The sequence below is a fragment of the Trachinotus anak genome, unplaced genomic scaffold (genome assembly GCF_046630095.1).
Source record: "Trachinotus anak isolate AG129_WGS33_773 ecotype Australia unplaced genomic scaffold, CSIRO_AGI_Tana_v1 ptg000015l, whole genome shotgun sequence".
In the NCBI taxonomy this organism is placed as follows: Eukaryota; Metazoa; Chordata; class Actinopteri; order Carangiformes; family Carangidae; genus Trachinotus; species Trachinotus anak.
The window spans coordinates 10,776,624-10,796,739 of NW_027273866.1; the positions used below are offsets into that span (position 1 = coordinate 10,776,624).

The 20,116-nt window shown below is 43.6% G+C and overlaps 1 protein-coding gene across 1 annotated transcript in view; it reads right to left on the reverse strand.

Annotated features, from left to right (window-relative positions):
* The window catches only part of LOC139633150 (glutamate receptor ionotropic, NMDA 3B-like), a 65,160-nt gene that overhangs the window by 18,572 nt on the left and 26,472 nt on the right, over positions 1 to 20,116 (reverse strand). The window contains exons 2-5 of the mRNA XM_071498640.1: positions 9,201 to 9,901; positions 3,726 to 4,222; positions 2,662 to 2,933; positions 1,717 to 1,953 (exon numbers count right to left, since the gene is read on the reverse strand). Coding sequence (XP_071354741.1) covers positions 1,717 to 1,953; positions 2,662 to 2,933; positions 3,726 to 4,222; positions 9,201 to 9,901 — 1,707 coding nt within the window. The remainder of the gene's footprint in view (positions 1 to 1,716; positions 1,954 to 2,661; positions 2,934 to 3,725; positions 4,223 to 9,200; positions 9,902 to 20,116) is intronic.

Genomic DNA, 20,116 nt, shown 5'->3' on the forward strand with positions numbered 1-20,116 from the left:
ACGGGGGTTTTGAGTATTTTAAGAAAAAGCAGGTCGCCTAAGTGAGGCAGACAAAAACAGGCTTCTAATTTCTACTCTGTGAACTTGCTAGGTGAAATGACAACTCTTGCTTTTTTAAAAAAATGTAATCCCTCAAACTAATGTAGTTATGCTTTTGGCCTTGGAAATAATGTTCAAATACTACTGTACATAGTAAGCTAGTAGCTGGTCATGCTAACAGTTATAGCTTACGTTAGCATCGGGGCAGAATCACTGTACAACACTGGGAACAACACTGTTTCACCATTTAAAGTGGCCTAAATCTCATTAAAACTTAACTCTACAATAAAGGTTTAGCAATTAAATACTTGCCCACTGTTTTCCCCAGAGCATAAATAAATTTGAGTGTTTGACTTTGACCCAGCACACAGAGGTTCAGAGAGTTGCTCGTGGACATTTGAACAGGTCATAAGGCTGCTAATGAACACAACCTGTTAATTGACACACATTGTCAGTTTCAAGGATCAAACCCGTGACCTTTCAGTTATGGGAAGGTTTGTCTAATCACTTGGCCTCTATTCCACTGAAGTCATTTGCCCTGCTTCCTCGAGGGACAATGAGTGATTATGTGTTTAAAGAAAAAATAATATGGCGTGGGTACTCACTAAGTGGCATGGGTAGGGGAGGCAAAGGCAGAAATGATTTAAGCAAATTACATTTCAGATATTTGTCTAAATGTGCTGCATGAAAATTTGAGGCACAAACACAAACCCATCATAATGATGGATTTTGGCACAGTATGCTGCAGTTAAAAAAAAACAAAACAAAGAAAGCTGGGGACAATTGTTTTTCACCTGCATTGTGGTAGGACATGTATGGCAGTGTGACTGTGCGTTTGACATAATCAATCAAATTTGACAGGTTTCTACAGAATGCTGTTACTGCAAAGGTTACCTTTAATACCTATATGTATTTATACCAAACAAAAGACATTAAAACATTAAAACATTATTAGCAATTAGCAGTATTAAAGAATTGCCTAAGTATGAGGATTTGATTTCCAATTTGTCTTCAGCCATCACGTCTTCAGCCATCACATTTCTCTCTCATACTAACCTTTGTCGCCTGACTCTCTAATTTTGCCCACCCACTTGCCCTCTCCCCTTTACCTCACCCTCTGTCTGCCCACCTCCATCTCACCCCCATTCTGTTGCTTTTCTCAGCACTGCTTACCTACTTACCCTCTCAACCCTATCTCACCATCTTTCTCTCATCCTCCCTATTACCTTCTTTTCCTGATGTGCACTCTCACCTTTTCACCCCCCCACTGGCCTTCTTCCCCTGCCTTCTTGTTTTCAACTTTGTGTCTGACTACTTCGGGGAATTAACCTCTACTCGCTCCCTCCTTTTCCACCTTCATCCATCCCCATCATCCTCACCATAACTCCTTCAATCTCTGTCAGCCCACTTACCCTTTCCCCTCTCCCTCCCTCCATGTGCATTATCCTCCCTGTACCTCTCTACTTCATCACTGCCTACCTTCTTAACCTCTCCCCTATCTATCTTCTCCCATTCCTGGCCATCTCTATCATCTTTCTCGATGCCTCCTTCCCCTCTAACTTTCAACTTGCCCTCACTGTTTGTGTAGTCTCTCCCCTTCTCCCTTTCTCTGCAATTTCTAACCCCTGCCCCACCCTGCATGATGCCCATTTGTCACAAACAAAAGATCCACTTTACCTTGGTGGCGACTGTGCGTCCAAACAGTATGGCGTAGCAGAGGTTGAGGGCTGAGGAGTAGGAAAACACACGCAGCCTGTTCCTGCCATGGGGTGTCATGCCGAAGGGGCTGTTCCACTCGTACAAGGTGAGGAAGAGCGCAGTGAGATGCAGCGTGACAAAGATGCCCACCCACATGGACCAGTGCAGAGGCCACATGAAGGCTCCAATGGGAGCTGCAGTGTCCCGGCTACGAACCTGGTGGGTCACAAAAAAAGACACCAGTGCAGGAGACTAGCTTGATAAAAATGATTACTATTTGCAAGTGACATATTTGTGCAACACTGATTAGAATTCTGCCCGCAGTCTGTAGCATCTTGTCAGTAAACTTTTCTTAACTCTCCATAATTATTTATTATTTTGAACTATCCATCATTTTGTAAGGAAAAGAAAACCACTTTTTCAAATGACGGAGTTCTCATTTTCAAATGGAACTGTATTGTCAGATCATATTATGCATTGCAGTTTGTCAGCCACAGAGGGAGATGTTAACAAATCAAAGAATAACTGCAGCATGTTTGAGGACTCTGCTAAGACGGCTTCACAAAATGCCTCTAAGACTCATTATACGCTCTCAGACCGGCTCTCATATTGAACTTTCATAATTAACGTGCCCACTGAAAACTCAGCAAACTAATTATTCCTCAACTAATGATCTCCAGTTGTGCACCAGAAGACCATGTGAGCAGGGCATAAGGGCAAAAATTAAGGAGCTGCAGACTGTATCGTCAAATCGTACTGGAATAATGTCAGCCACAGAGAGAAAGAGATTGATGAATCAAAGTCAGACCGAAATGCTGCCACTGACTCACAATGCAGCTTATTTTAGGGCATGCCCTGTGTCTTCTACAATCATTTAAATGCGAACTCAAAACTCCAACTAATGATGACTTTGGGCAGTTGTACCAGAATGCCCAGGCTGGTGGAGTAGAAGGGCGAGGTGAAATCGATGACTCTGCTTCTGGCAGAATTGATGGAAAAAGAGGTGACAGCCATGTCAGCGGTTCCACTCAGCAGGTCCCCGACCAGCCCCGTCCAGCGTCCTGTCCCGCTCAACGCTCCATACTTCCCGTCTCCCACAATGTACAGGTCAAAGGTGAAGCCCATGTCTTCTGCTAGTTTTTCCAACAAGTCAATGCAGTACCCATAGCAGCACTTCCTGAGGTCCTCTGGAAGGTCTAAGAGGAAAGAAGTGATGATGATGTGAATTTTTATCCATCCAGATATTCATGTGCATGCTTTGGAAGTGTAGGGGGCTTTACTTCTGGGAATTTGTCCACAGCTGTTGACTATGGATCATGGAAAAATATTGATGGATCCTCACAGCACATCTCAGCTTGTGTGTTTTTAATTAATCCAGCACCCAGGATAGAAAAAAACATTGCAGTCACACTAAATCTTGACTAGAAAAATGTTTGAATAAAACTTGTGTCAGCAAGATGGAAATTCTATAATATAAATTTTTTAACTTTTGGCAATTTTTAATTTTTCTGGCAAACCTTTTTTTTTGCAAACTTGTTCTATTAGACCATTTGCCATCTGCTGATTCAAGAAAGAAAGTTAGGATGCCTTATATTTTACTGTTATACAGTAGGGTGCATGTATTCTAGAGTAATAGTTGTTATTCAGAGATATAGTACATGGTGTTCCTTTGACACCATAGTCTTGATCTTTTATGGATTTAATGTCTTTTAATCCTTTTCATTCATGAAACGAAGATGTAGCTACAGAACTAAGCCCTTGAGATTGACCCTGGTATGTATTTGAACTGGACTGACCAGTATTGATTTTACTACTAAAATCTACTTCAGTCTCAAGGAGGAGGTGTACCAACATGGCAGTTACATAAAAATGAGATCTAAGCCAAAAGAAATCAAACACTAGATTCAAGAAGCTTAGAGTATACACAAAAATTCAAATGGCAAACCTGTACTTTCTCCACTACACTGTTCTGCCAAAGCAAAACTCACCATTGCCCTCCCAATCAGCAGCTGTATTGTTTGGGTTGTGCAGCTGGTTGAAGAGGCTCTGGATGATGTCGGACCGGTTGGTTTTGGGGTCCAGACAAAGCTGACCAGCTGGACACAATCCATCCTCATCCACCTCCCGTGTGAAAACAAACGGGTGTTCCACCAGTGTTACGACACGCAAGCGGTGTCCTTCAACGGAAAGTCCTGGCCTCCAGCGTCCCCCAAAGTTGCTGTCTCCCTGGCCATCCCCTCCCCTTACCCCAGCCCCAAGACCTTGTCCTTGGCTGCTCCCAAACCCTCCGACCAGCCCTAGGATCCCTCCCTCCAACACCAGTCTGCCTCGGGTCCACTGGCCTACAGTAACCCAGGCTGGCTGGCCCAGAGCGCCCCTCTTCAGACTCCACACGTGGAACAGCTGGGAGGACAGGACACGAGAGAGGCCGGCATCCACCTGGATCAGGCCTGTGGCTCCAGTAAAGGAAGTGTTGGAGAGAAATCTCAAGGGACAGAGAGATACAAACAGACAATAAGCGAGAGATGACAAAACTGACAAGAAAATGCAATATCCATGTGATGGGGTATAAATGAATAAAGCACAACTCTAAACCAGACAGATGAAGAAAGAAAAAACACAGAAAAAGCAAGAAAAAAATAACAAAAGTTGGTGCAGACAGGCAAGGTCTGGTTGTGCAGCTTTAGCAAGTCTAGTGTCAGATGGGTAATTGCATCTCCCAGAATGTCATAATTAAAAGTTAATGCAGTGCAGAAAGGGTCTCCTCCTATCTACAAGTCCATACAGACAGTCATTGCTATTCACCTCACTTGCCTGGTGACCCGCATTGGTCTTTACGGTGGAATATATTAAGAAGAGCAATCCCCGTCTGCTCATAAATCTGCCCTGGCCTCTTGAACCATGCCGGGATTGTTAGCTCATGTCTTAGCATCTGATCATGTGGACATCACCAGGCGATGTCTCAGTGTGAGGCTATACAAGTACTGTTTGATCATGTCTTGATTAGTGGGAGATTGTCCGTAGGTCATTGTAAATCTTAGGGGTTGCTTAAATGTTAATGTATGCAGGGATCACTGCAGTTGGCATGTGTTGAACCGTACAGGGACTGTTGATTACACCTCGGGTCAAGGCTAGAAATGGCAAGTTTTCCTTCCTGTTAATGGAAAAGGTTGGTCAAGCCTTAAACCTCTCTCAGGGCAGAAAAATAGCTTTTCTCTCTCATTCTTTGTTTTACTCTCTCTTTACATTTTTCTCCCGCTCTCATCTCCAAGTTATATGTATGAATCTATGAGCACAGATAAGGGCTGCTGCAGAACTTTCTCCATCAAATCCAGGATATGTGAAGGACAATTAAAAGACTAAATTGACCATGAGGGTCATTAACCTCACTTCCATGCCCGGCCTGGACCAAAGCTTGTCTGTGCCACACAGAATGAACACAACATGAGAATATATGTAAGGATTTGTGTATTCTGCTTGTGCCTGTGTTCACTGCCCTCATTTTTCACATTGTGATTTACCTCAACAGCACAATATCAATTTAGAAACCCATTCCTTGCACCATAATTCCCAAGAACCTGATTAAAAATGACTCTGATTTGAAAGTCATTCCCATCCCATTCCACGTTAACTTATGTTTCCTCATCAGCAGCTCCCTCAGTCTCTCTGACCATAAAGCGGAAGTGCTAGCCTTGCCTTGAGCTGAAATCACTCATGGTAATAGTGCGGCTGAATCATCATATCCCACAGACAGCAGATTCATCAAGCCAACCCACTCCAGACTCATACACTATACTGTAATGGCTGCGGCTGGCCACCACAGTAGAGTATATGAAAAAATTAACCATCGGCTTCACTTTACATCTGTTATGTGAGCAGAGAGGTGCAAAGCCCCCCCCCCCCCCCCCCCTCCACACAGTTTGCGACATTTTTGGATTCATGCCCAGAAGAGAACAATGTGAGATAGGAGCTTTAGATAACACACAGATGAGAGCAGGGGTGTGAAAAGTATGGCATATTTTCAAGCAGCGTCACCTTTTTAGTTATGGGTTCTTTGTTGTTGTTGTTGCGTTGCATCAGGCCAGAGGCTGCATTTAAAGAATGACTGTTGTTGTCAAAGCAGGTTGATAAGTCAGCCAGCGGTGTCAGTGAGGGATGGCTTCCTCTCACTAACACCTGGCCCCAGTTTACTCAGTAAATGTCAGCAGAGTGGCCGGTAAATGATGACTCTATAAGAGAGTCCCAGGCATGTGTCTCACTCTCTTATCACTCCATCTCCTTTAGTTTGGAGGAAAGTTTACTCCCTCTGTCTATGTCTGCCTGTCGGGGGGATGATACGAGGCTCGCTTGTTTCAGTGGTTTTAATCTCTTCAGGGGAGATAGAATCAGCGTGGCAGCTGTGTCGAGTGAGATGGCACTGACTGGCAGATCTCACTCTGATAACAACAACCCTCCTATCTATTTCCCTCCCTTCTTTCTTTTTGTCTCCTCCCTCACATCCTTTTCCCACACAGGTTTCTCCATCCTTTCCTGAACCTTTACTCCCATTTTCCTTTTTTTTTTTTTTTTAGCTGTTTCCTTCTTCCTCTGTCTTTCATCTGTTTGTCTTTGGGAACTTTCGCCTTTCTCTCGAATGTATTTTTGGGAATAAGAACCCAGGGATTTTTTTGATTCTGGACGTTCGGAAGAACTACATCAAAAGGGGCCAGTTTCTTATATTTGGCTTTATCCTCAGTGTGCCAGTGCTTTGAATCAGAAACAGTAAAATTGTGCTTGTACTCCCTCATACCTTCCTCTCTCGCTTATATCTCCAGACATCCTCTCTCTCTCTCTGCCTTCCCTGCTCTGTCCCTTGGGCATTGAGCTGTTAATTGCCTTTTCCATGTGGAAGTCTCTCACTTCCTTAAGCTTTGTCAGGGTTCTCTGGAGCGGTGACATGTCTGGCTGTTGCAGGGGAGGGATAAGAATCACTTATACACTGGGGGGCAAAGACGTACAACTGGACTGGTTTGAATATTGCGATAGAATGACCTCTTTTATCAGTCTGTCACAGGCCAGGAACAAAGGTCAGTGACACCAACTATAAATACTCTATTCTGATAGTGTAGGCCATGTCCTAATTGGCCCGCCACAGAAAGATTGTGACTTTCCCTGGTGTCCTGATGAAGTCTGAGTGAGTTTAAAAGCACAACTTGTTGTTTTCTTTGTTGTTCGTATTATAAGAGGTCTAAGAGTACAGAGCTCTTTAAGGCTGCATGTAGACACAGTGGTATTTTGCAAGGCAACAACAGTGTTGTTGCAAATCATCCAGAGTGGTACGTTAATACTAAATTTCATGGCAATCCAGCCGAGAGTTATTGAGACATTTCACTTAAAAAGCCGCAAACGTCAACCTTATGGTGCGACCGTAGGAAAAGATGGTGTATTAGCAAACAGTAGGCTTCATCCTCTAGGGACTATTAATGTCTATACACAATTTCAAGTCAATCCATCCAATGGTTGTTAAAATATTTTAGTCTGGACCAAAGTGGATGACTGGCTGACAAAGAGACATTGCCATCCATAAAGCTACATTGCTAGTGTGGCTAAAAATGAGCCATTTCATCACATTAAACCTAATAAATTTGTTTTTCACTCTAATAACAAATGTCCAATAATGCTGCTTTGTAACATAGCTCCCACTCCACTTGTTTTAGCCTCTGGCCCTCCATGCCAAATGGTTCTGGCATCCCAGTGCTCCACTAGAGGAAACACAGAGATTCCAGCATGTGATTACGTGGGTGTTAATGATCACTCTCAGCTGGCAGACACCGTGTGTGGTCAATATTTGCTGTGGGCTCCCCTCAACCACAAATCCTTCTCTCACCAGTGCCACACGACCTCAGAAGTTGCCGTTTTATCCATTGCAATGTCTGCAAAATATCCATGTCAACTGACAGGCCAGAAATATTTAACTTGGGAGTGAGTTTGGAGCATGGTGCGTCAGTGCAATACTCAGTATCCCGCATATGTGACTTAAGAGAAGTCATAAAGTGAGTGTGAGTTTTTTTTGGCTGTGTACAAATTACGTTTTTTTCTGCTTTAAGTGAAAACATTTATGGTTTAATATGTATTTCAATGTGTTTTTTTTTTTTTCTTTCTGCATGTGTATGTGTTATCACAGAGCGCACCTTGACAGAACCTGTGAAAGCTGTCAGGGGCCATTTTTAAAAAGCTGCAGGGATTCAAGCAGCAGAAGCAGCAGCAAAAAGAAACAGATAAAACTCTCTGGTGTCAGTCTGTGAATCTGTATGCCATAAAGACCTCCTCCACACCCCCAGTATGACAGCACTATTCAGAAGTTGCCACCCCCGTGGTGCAGAGGACGGAAAAGGGCAGCAACTGGAGCATACAGTGCCACGAGTGAAGCCAGCACCTACTCACAAAAACTCCCGTGTCACTCAGAAAACTAATGACCTTATAGACAGTGAGTGTGACCAGAGGGATTTAATTGCATTTTGTCAGTGTCTTCATGGATCATTTAATGAATTAAATGTGTACACTTTTCTGACCTTGTCTATGCAGTTTAGATGCCCAGGAGTCATGATAAAAAGGAAATAGTCGGACTGGTAGCTGCAGGTGATATAGAGACTGTTTACCACCACTAATCCTATGTCGCAATATATTTAATTTTTGGGGGGATATTTTTCAATCATCCACTCTGCTGAAGTGCAAATCTCTAATAGCTGCAGGGTACTGCTCTGGAACTGAACCCAATCTTTGAGCCACAAGGGCATTAAAATTGATATTGTTCTAACATCTTTGGTTGAACATCTTGGTTCAACCAAATTACTCCAAAAAAACATATGTAAATCTACTTTTTAAAAAACTACTTTCTACCAATGAAAAAGTTCCTGTGGAAAATATTGACAGTGACGTCTGAGGATGATCTGGTAGCAGGGACACATGCTGAACTTCAATGCTGTGGGGATCGCTTAACAAACTTTTCATCTCCGTTGTGTGGAGGTAGAAATAAAGTTAATAAACAAAGGCAGATATCGCAAGCGATCGTACACTTGCATCAGTAGTTATCTAGTAGGCCTAAGAAGATGACCTGCTAACATTATCACTGATTCCCAGTTGATTTTGCCTCACAGGTCCAGATGTAAACCTACTAACTTATGGATAACATTGTCAGTCACAACCAAGAAGTCCCGTGTCTCTGAGAGCACAAATGTAATGTAAGGGGCGCTGTCAAATAAATACACACAAATGCTTTATTTGAATTAGTTTTAGCAATAAACCAAACACAAGCAAATAAAAGTAAAATTTTTACTTAAAACCAATATAATCTGCATTGTTAGATATTACTAGAGATAAATGAGAGCACGATATTTCTAAATAATTTAGGTGAACTGATCCTTTCATTTGTGTGTGTGTGTGTGTGTGTGTGTGTGTGTGTGTGTGTGTGTGTGTGTGTATACCTGGCCAGATATTGTCCTGAAGAGGGCAGCTCATGGCGGTTCGGTTTGTCATAACAGTTAACCATGTTCTGGATCAACGCCAGGTCCGGCCTCACCATGGTCGCTGCAGTGACCGCTCGGCCAATCAACTGCAAAGCATCCCGGATGTAGAAACTGATAGGCTTGCGCCCAACCTCCCCGTAGGCAAGCAGTCCAAGGGGACCTCCTAGTGTGTGAAGCGAATCTGGAGATAAGGGGTATCCCATGATCCACTGCAGTGCTGGTAGTGATGGAGCGAGGCGCTGAGCGGCCCGCAGAACAGAGGAGACACACTCGGGATCAGAGCCCAGGAGGAGAACAGAGGAGAGAGGAGAGGGGGAGCGCAGGAAACGGGTGGAGAGGATCTTCAAAGCCTCTTCTTCCATCTTATCCTCCCTCCTCTCCTCGCTGGCCTCCCCCCTCCTATCCCCACCCCCTGTGATGCGGGTCAGGTTGATGATATCCCACAAATGCCAGGCAGAACCACTGTGCCTCTGCAGGTGAGACAGCAACCCGTCACCCCCTTCCTCCCAGCCGGGGCAGATCACAGCTGCTCCTCCCCACCTCTCTTCCCCACGGCTTCCCCTGTCCCTGTCCCCCTCTCCCCCCTGCAGCACTGCCAGCAGCAGGCTGCCCAGGGTTGACGGAGGCACACGGGCTGACATCTGCAGGTGGAATAGGTTCTATCCGAAGGGACAGGAAGGAGAAGGCGGAAGAGATGAAAGAACAAAAAAAAAAAAAAACAAAGAAAAAAAAAAGAAAAAGTGGGAAAACACAAAAGTAAAAAGATGAGTGAACAAAAAGGGAGCAAAGGAAGGGGGGAGAGAAAAGAGAAAACAAGATAAAAAAGAGAGATTAATATATAGCCAAACCCCAACACCTCGGGCATAACATAAAATCACATTAAACAGCTTTCTTGAGCACCCGAGTACTGCAAAACAATCCCCGTTGCTGCAGTAATTCACCACAACACTGATCAGAAACAATCAGTCACATTTGTTCATTATCTCTCACTCTGAGTGAGAAACGTTGCGCTGATACAAACAAGGAGTCAATGATTCGCATCTAATCTGCAACATCACAGTTGGCTTGGCAAGACAACAGTAGCATCCACAGTTCATCCAGAAGCCTGCATTTCCAAACCCCACTGAAAACACTGGCTTGTTTCATACTGTTCCAAAATGGATAACACTGTTGTCCTTGAATGCAGCTCACAGATGGACCTTCCCCCTCCTTCCTTTGGGGCTTCTAGCCATTCTTCATCCTATCGGTGCTCCAGGCAAGGTTGAAGGGGGTGGGGGGATGGGGGGGGGGTGCTTTTATATAGAGAATCCAAAGTTTAGCTTAACATGACTTAAGATTTGCTTTGAATGACCGACCCTCACTGAACTGAGGTGATAGATATACTCTACAAACTATGCTCGTAAACACCCTCCAGCACTAATACATACACATTTTCCTCATTTTCAAAATGTATGAGAAAGTGCTCACACACACACACACACACACACACACACACACACACACACACACACACACACACACACACACACACACACACACACCAAAAACATGCACATACAGTACTTAATTAAATCTGTACATATAGCGTCAATCCATGCAGGTTAGCTCAGTATGCGTACAAAACCTTGTGAAACACACACTCAACACACTATGTCTGTGTGTCTGAAGATGAAGCATCTAAACCCAACTGCAACCCACACTCACACACATTCATTCAAATGGAAATACCCCGCCCGGGAGTACAAAGTAAACAGAGAGACCCTCTGCTGAAAGCCCTTGAGTCCCTTAAGAGAGTAAGAAAAAAATATTTGGCAGAAATCTGGAGAGACATGGATGAATTAATGCAGCGTCTGTATTTATCCTCCTGGGAGACGGTAGGTGTGTGAGAGGGGACAAGAGAAGATAGGCCTCTTCGTTTGAACTCAATGGGGGGGCCAGAAAGGTGGCGGTAGTGGATGGGTGGGTGGGTGTTTGGGTGGTGGTGGGGATTTGGTTTTGAGAGAGGGCAGCACGTGTCACAGAAGAACAGAAATAGAGGAGGAGGAGGTGCCGACCACAGGTGGGAGCGTTATTCAGCATGTTACCGTCAAGAATGAAAATAATGTCATGCATATTTTGTCAAAGGACTCCGAACTCAAAATACAATGATAGAAGATCAAAACTGATCCTCGAGGCAGCTGGAGGAATTAGTATGTAAATCTATATCTGCTCTCATTCTAGGTTTCTCTGGGTATGAGACATCTGAACCACCTATCCCTTAAATATTAATGTACAACTAAATGTTAATGTATGGCTGTGTTTACTGAGTAAAGTATACTTATACTCTGCTCCAGTGCACATCTGATGCTTCTTTTAAGTCACAATTTAAAACTCATTTATTTAGGATGGTTTTTCCTGGTGCTCTGTAAAATGTACAGTATGAATTTATTGTCTTATAATATGTGTATATGAGTATGGTTGTGTATGAGCATGTATGTGTATATGTTGATATGTTTGCATATATGTATATGTATGATTATGTGTATCTGTATGTATATGTATGTGTAACTGTATGTATGTGTATAGATGTCAAATCTTTTTCTTTCTTTCATGCATTCATATATTGTTTTATCTTGTCTTGGTTTTATCTTGTTTATGCCTCTGAATGTTTTATTCACTTCGTCCTTGAACACCTTGAAAGGTGCTTATAGATAAAATGTATTATTATCATTATGCATCAAAAAATGGCAAAAGCTAAGTCTAAACTACAGATGAACATGCATCATGTCCTGTTATAAATTACACTGAAGAGAGCTTGTTAGAAAACCAGAGAGGGAGTCTTGCTAAATATATCATCGTCAGATTAATGGTAATAATGCTCATCCGCTGTACATCCCATAGCTGTGTCAGCTGTTTTTTTTTTTTTTTTTTTAACACCATGATTTGTCTTGCATTTCTCTTCCACTAACAATTGTCACCAACTTGCTTTTAGTTTTTTAGTTTTTTTAATAGATTCTTTTAAAAATCCATGTGTTTAGCTGGAGCACTTATCCAGAGCGACTTGTGAGGAGCACCACAGAAGAATTATTTCAAGAGTGAGGACGTGAGAGTAATAATAAGAGCCAACTGGAGCGTTACAGAAGTTGGGTTTCTAGTTGCTGCTTTTAGGAGAGAAAGCAAATTAGAGCTACCGGAGGAGGCAGATGTGGGAGCCGTGATGTGACTCTGAATTTGTAAGGTGATATGGGCCTTTTCCTGAAGACATGAGTTCCGGCCCATAAGGTGGGCGAGCGCTCTGCTATTTTCCGCGGAGGAGGAAGAGGACTTCTCAAAAAAATTCTGTGAGCAATCAAACGCGACAAGCACCAAAGTGGACCCAATGAAAGTAAAAAGAAAAAAAAGGAAAAAAAAAAGCCCATCACTGGAGTTATTGCCTATTACAACAGCAGTCACTTCTAGCCTGCATTGGACTGTTTCAGCACAATTAATTCCAGTGATATATTAGAGCAGTAACTTCCAAAAGAGCATTTTCTGCTGTGCTTATAGGTACATGGGGATGCACAGCTCTGCCTGAAAAAGTTTTGTTCAAAGTTTTGTACACGAATAATAACAACAAGCAACACCAAATAAGAAAGATCACCAACAAGTTTCTGAGTAAACAAAAACCTACAAGTCTGTGTGGTGAGAACTCCTCCCAATATGTCAGCCCTGGATGTGGTTTCAACCAAGAGGTGGGCTGGCTCCGTTAGATCAACTATCAGCCTCACATCAAGTGTATTAATCCGGTATATGTTGAAGTACTGAGAGCTGACTTTGTTGAGCTGCTGTTGGACTGAGAGAGAGACATGCTTGGCCATATCCACGCAGACAACTCCACTGAATTAAAACAAATGCAGCCTCATTTATTTAACTGGGGCCACTTTGTTAACGCAACAAGGGTGCCAATGCAGATGGCTCTGGCAAAAAAAAAAAAAAAATTAAAATCATCCATCAAAAAAGTTGAGTTCAACTTTTGCCAGACAACATAAACTCCTGGTAGACTACTGTGTAACAGTGAATGGTGCAATTCTACTGTTTTATAATGAAACGTTGTGATGAAACATAAAATAACTGCAGCCGTGATAACTGAGTATAATACTGCCTTGCAGTATTATAAACTCAGCACTAAGGTATCTGACAAGCCTTCAAGCTCATTAATTGGTTACTCAAAGTGGGCCTCCGGGATCTTATGTGAAAAACCCCTCTAATGAAAATCAAGTTTTTAACCTTGTTAACATGTCCGTATGTTGTTTTTTTAATATAATACATGACATATCATGAGCGAAATAAGCAGTCAACACCATAACTGCATATTTCCACCTTGGAACTGCAGTGAACCAATGACAGTCTCATAAAAACAGATTCAGACAGCCAGGGATTATACATCATATAACCTAAGGAACCAATGCTGTCAACTTGTATGGACAAGGAAAGGGTAAAGTAAATCTGAAATCTTATGGCAGTACAGAAAGTGAGAGTTTACAATAGTATAGCCACTAAGACTGTGTCAGCCACTGCCAGTTACAAGCTAACAAACAACACAAGGAGATACTTCACTCACCGCTCTGATCGCCAGTTTTTGTACACAACAAACTTGTCACTTCTCAACAAACTCCTGAGTCTCTCTGATGTTTCCTCCATGAACCATCTCGATATGCACTGCTCATTCACCTGGCAACCAAGGAGCTCTGGTGGACATGGCCTGATCTAGAATTTCTAAATGAAAAAGTAAGCGTACATGTGGTTCCAGCCATTTTGTTTCACCTTTTAAGTGGGAAAATCATGTTAGACAAAAATATTAATCATAGCAGAGTATTTTTACAACATATCTGGAGAGGAACTTTAATGGTCTCACCAGCACCTTATCACTAGCAACCCTTTCATGTCTGTCCCTTATTTATTACTCTCACACACATGTTCTCATTTCAGGTTCTTTATGGACTTTATGGACTCATTCTCAAAACAGGCTGAAACAATCTTCAATCAAGCAATGACAAAATCCTACATATGGTGTCTTTTAGTATTGCACTGTAATTGTAATTGCACCCTGCCAGTCATCTCTCTAGCTTAATCCAGTGTGTTTTAAAAAACAAGCTGACAGCATCAGTGTTTATCCCCAGCTTTAATGTATGTGTGTGTAATGTATGTGTATATGTTTGCATACTTGTGTAGGAACACTTAAGACAGATCTTCAAGTACACTTCATGCTGTCTGCATGAATTTGTGTTTGTTTTCAACATCCTGAGCTTTTGCCTTGGGTCGGGGCCAACTGTGTTGTTGCAGTTATCGGACATTTGAATTTATAAATGTCAATTTTTTTTTTTTTTTTTAAACAGACCTCAGGGAACCTGAGCCAAGTTTTGATCTCTTGAGGAATGTAGGCAGGCTATTTTCTATGATGTCACAGTCTAGACAAGATAAAGGGTGACTGTACTGCCTGGAAGTGGAAAGTTTGCAAGACTATTGGCAGTTTCTTCTGAAACATAGAGGCATGCCTTTTTATCCATGGTGAGTCCAGCTGTACTGCTCACGTCAATCAAGACCCAGGCTGATCTTTTTCTAAAGTACATAGGTCTTTTTCAGGCTCGGTTAGAAATCTAATGGATGTTTCCTCTGTGTAGCTATACCTTTTCGATCTGTAAGGACCTCCTGCGTGTGTGTATGTGTGTGTATTTGTGTACATGCGCTTATCTTTTTTCTATTCTCAGGTATAAGCTTCATCTGCAAGCACGAGGTTAGAAAGACTCAGAACTAAGGATGCAAGATATGCGCAGCTAAAAGGAATGTCAGCATTATTCCCGTATAGAATATAAAATCCATACACCTTCTCACACATCTGCAAATTAGGAGCCTTGAACTCAACCTCTGCCTCTACTAAACAAATCCAGAGTGTTGTTTGATGCGCTGGCCTTAAGATTTTCAGGCACAAATGCATGCACTGAACCTCTCAACACACAGACAACAGACAGTCATGCATGCAGCAGGCATCAACAAACATGCACACACAGATGCAAGCACACAGATACAGAACAAACACACTGGTGTCAGTACTCAAGCATAAACCCAGAGGGATCTTTGGGCAATGTGGAGTAAGCAAACCGACAGGAGTGCGTTGAATCAGAACAGGAGGGAGCTGCTCTGAGTTACTAAGCTCATTCCTTATTTAGGCCTCTGTAAGAAAAGCAGCAACACTGTGCAACCGAGTGCACAATAAAAGGGGGCACAGAAGAAATGGCAGCACCTGCAGTTTCAGAGCTTATTAGAGGCAAGCTGGAGCAAAAAGCAGAGGAGGTGGGGAGGATGTGTATCTGTGGGTGTGTTGCAGGGTTTGTGTGGCTGAGGGAGGCTAAACAGGCCTAAGATGTGAGCTGAAGCTCTGAAAAAACGGGTGTCCTTCCTCTAGCGCTTCAGGCAAGGGATCTCTTTAACTCGCTGCAGCTTGACTTACTGCAAAAGCTCACTGTAGCCCCGGTCAGGCTTAACATTGCAGTCATGAATCATTTGCATCGAGCAAAGTGTAGCTTGAGAGAGCGAGGGCCTGCTTTGAGTTGTCCTCAGTGTTACATCCGGTGGTGTGGACCTCTGCCTGAGCGTGTGAATGACTTCCTCCTCTGTCCAGAAACAAAGCTCATGGTCAGGGCAGCACTCCAAGCAGCAGCAACACTTCAGTGCACACATTAATATTTCACCAGCACCAGGTGAATTGGCTGTATGTAGGGAGGATGGGGGCAGAGACAGGAAAAGAGACAGACAAAGAGAGAGAGAGAGAGAGAAAGACAGACAGACAGAGAGAGAGGTGTGGGTGTGAATATATGTTTGAGATGAAAGATGGAAGAGAAATTGATAGGTGGTTTAATATCCGTATGTGTGAAAGGTGGCAAAAGGTGATGGTTGTGCATCTGAATGTGTGTGCAGTGGAAAGGAGTGAGAGACACAGAGAGACACAGAGAGAGAGATGGTAGCATGCTCATGTCTTAAGGAAGACGGAAAGATTTTCTCAGCAGGGTGCAAGACTTATATATCAAACACCTGAGATGAAAACTGAACGTATCGCAGCCTGAATGTCAAATTCAAATGTCACAGGAGATGTGGGCTCAAATGCACATGTGAAATTATCTAAATCCAGCCTGTGCAATTCGATTTTAACCTGCAGTGGAGGACGAGAGGAGTAAAACAGGAGCAAACTGGCATCACACGCTTGCATTAGCTCATACATAATGAATAAAGAAACTGTTGAATGTGTGTGAATTTTTTTTCAGTCTTTTTCTCACAGTCCAAATAAACAAATCCGTGATTGAATAAGGGCAGCCAGAGCTGTTTGCATAGTTAATGAAGCAACGCTGAGCAGTGCTCTTTAGTTGACCAGACGGAGGCTAACAGAGCATTTTGCCGTCCTGTTGTGCAATTGTATGCAAATTGCATTGTTTAATTTTCTCCTAATTTCCTTACGTCTCCTGGCGCTAAGTGTAATATGGGTGACTTTAATCTTACTCAGCCATGCTGCTGGGGTCTGGAGTTAAGCTTGGTGGGGAAAAGAGGCTGGCACTGTTACACACATATGCACCACAGGCACACATGCAAAAGCATGCGCACACACTCGCACGCGCAGGAAACTGCAATACACACACAAGCAAGGGCAGCAAATTACATTTACGTGCTTACACGTGCATGAAAGTATGCCACGCACTCGCACGTGCACACACAACACAACTGTGAAGCAATCAGCCACTTAACACAGCAAATGACTATGGTTATCTAAGCATAACAGCCTGTTGGCTCAGAGAAACAGACTGATAAGCAGTAAGATACACACTATTAGGCGCCACTATAGGACTGGCCACAGATTGAAAAGAGGGGCTAAATCTTGTTTCACACTGAACAGTTGATGGAGATGGTGCCATGCGTCTATGATTGTTACAGCTAAATTACATATGGAAATACCTTAACTCGATCTAATTCCGCCCACCATCTCCCATGCAGTGATCGAGCGGAAAAGCATGTGGGAGATTGTGGCCTATGGGGAGGCGCGATGAAACAGCAGGCAAGAAGTGTAAAGCACACTTTGAATTAGATTTGATTAGCGGGAAGCATTTGCCTGTTGCTTGGGCTGCGTGACAATTTGGCAACTGCTGGACGTATGAAATGTGTTGAGTCTATTAAACATAAGGGCCTTGTTAGTTTCCTTAGTGGTGTGGCAGGTGGGATCTACAGTAACGTTGTAAAAACACTATTGTATTCCTGAGTGATTGTAGGGGAAAGCCATAAAAGTCTTGACGGGCCATGCCTCCACTTTCCCTCTGGGCCCTGAGTTTATGGGGATCATTCTGAATGAGAGAAAAAGGCAGAGAGAAAATGGGATTCGCTCATTTGCTACATTGGCATCAAACCAACCGTAGCGAGGTGGATGTGCTTGTGTAGCTGTGCAAGTCAAAACTTGGGTATGTCTACGCGTATACAAACTATTTGTGTCTGCCCGTGAGTGTGATGGTGACTATTTGTATGCTGTGCGTGATTGTGTGTATCTGTGTGTGTGTGTTTGAGTGATTTACAAACCATTTGATGGAATATTGTTCTCAGCATGGCTCCAAATTAATTCGAATGATCAAGACACAGAGCACATCAGCAGTTTTCCCCCCGGAGCATCGCAAGCTTCTGTAGAAGCGAGAGAACCAGATGAATGCCGCTCCTGCACTCACACACATGTACGCACACATAAGTGTAACACACAAACCCAGACAGACTGATCACATACTCACACCAGCCGACTGCTCTGGGCTTCGTACGTCTCCATGAAGACGTTTTTTGCTACACGATTTCAAGTCGCAGTTTAATCAAATGGCAATCCAGAGGGAATAACTAAAATGCAAGTGCATATCAAAGTCTACTAATCCTCCCCTGCTAGTCTGTAGTGTTGAGTAAATGAAGAAATCCAGTGCAGAGCGTTCACTTTCATTATCAGTTGACTTCTGATTTAATGAACCTCCACGGGCCCGAGAATGTCCTGATGTCATCAATAAAAATCAGATAGAGGAAACAGCAGGGGGACTGAATGTGCTGTTCTGGACTGGTTAGTCAGGTCTCTAGTCAGCCAGTGTTAATGCTGAGTGCACTGCTAACACTGGTGAAGGCTGTCATCTCAGCACGCTGCATCGGCGCCTCTTTTGTCAGAGCTGCTTTGATCCCCTCAGTTACAGAGATACAAGCCCACAGCAGAAATATGCTGAATGGATTCATGTATCATCCCCCCCTCCCCCTTACAAACAGCCCGTAGCCCCCCTCACTATTTATGATCATAAAAGCTCCTGTTATTTATTAAAGAGAGCGATTGTTGTCCTTGCTCTATAGACAATGTTGTTTTCTCCGCCGGAGAGAATAATATTTGTCCTTTCGGTGCGGCCCTGTGTGTGATGTGAGGCGGTGTAGTGAATGTGATGGTGATTGATTCCCGTGTTGAGGAGTGGGGAGAGGTACAGAGGAAGGCTAATCTGAGTTATGATTGCCACTGTAATCGCATTTTCTCCCCTGACTCATCCATCCGCTCTACAGTAGCGCGTACATGCCGTGTTCTGATTACGCTGCACATATGTCAATAACGAACACTGTACGATGGAGCGGTAACTGTTCGGCCTGCTCCTCCTCGAAACACCTTCCGCTGGTTTTCCATCACCGTTTTTTTCTAGATCATAACTCTCTCTCCCCCAGCCCAGGTTTATCTTCCTCTGTCGCTGACTTGCTAACCTGCTGGCATCAAGCATTTGCAGTAATCATGCCATCATGTTGGGGGTGAAATAAGCTGCGTTGGGTGTTCCGGGCCGATGCAGGGACTGTCAGGGGAGAAAAATAGCTTCTTGCTGGGTTGTAATTTGACCAGCAGGCAGCTGGACCAATGAGACAGCAACATTATTTAGTTATGGGGAGAAGGATACCAGTTGATAACAGTTCCCCAAAGTACAGATGCAGAGTGGCGTGATGCCATTAACAGTCAGCCTGAGGGCAACAGCGAGCAAAGGAACTTCAGGGGGGACAAATTTATTCACAACACCCCAGTGATGAAAGCACACCAGGCCAGTAATGTAGAGCTTTGGGCATTGGGTGCTTGTCTCAGTACATGTGATATTTCTTTGTCGAAGTGTATGTGTGTGTGTGTATGTGTGTTTGTGAGTGTTTGTTTTGGTGAGTGCGCTCAGTGCTTGGATGTGTGACTGAGCAAGTTCCTAATGGAAAAGGTCCCTCTGCACCGGCAGCGTTGAATACTGAAACTCAGGCTTCCCAGGAGTGAAATAATACACCTAGAGAGATGGAAGTCATTTAGGGGCAGCGTGTTTGTATGAGAGTCTGTCTTTAGTCTAGGGTGTGTGTGTGTGTGTGTGTGTGTGGGGTGGGGTGGGGTGGGCGTTGGCGGTGGTAGTGGGGTGTTCCAGCCAGGATGGATGGGTTTGTGGTGAGCAAATGACCTGCCTTGATTTAGCCTATCAGCTGAGCTCTCCACCCAGACTCCCTGATATTCCCTTTCATCCATCTCTATAAGGGCGAGATGACGGAGAGATGGAGAGGCAGACGGAGAGAGGCTGAGGAGATGAATATGCACAGGAGAGAGTGAACGATTTCAAGTGCAAGAGTGAACATAAAGGAGGTAATTAGTGGAGAGGGGGATAAAAATTTGGGAACGAGCGACAGAGACAGAAGACGTGAACAAAAAGACTATTAGACTCCAGTCTGAATCTGGGGTAATATGGATGACAAACGGGAACCCCATTCACGCCAGAAGTGCCTCTCTAATGTGACTGAGTTCCAGTCGATTGACGTGCCATTTTGGCTGAGTTGATCTGGAGCACAGATGAGTGTGTCGTTTCATC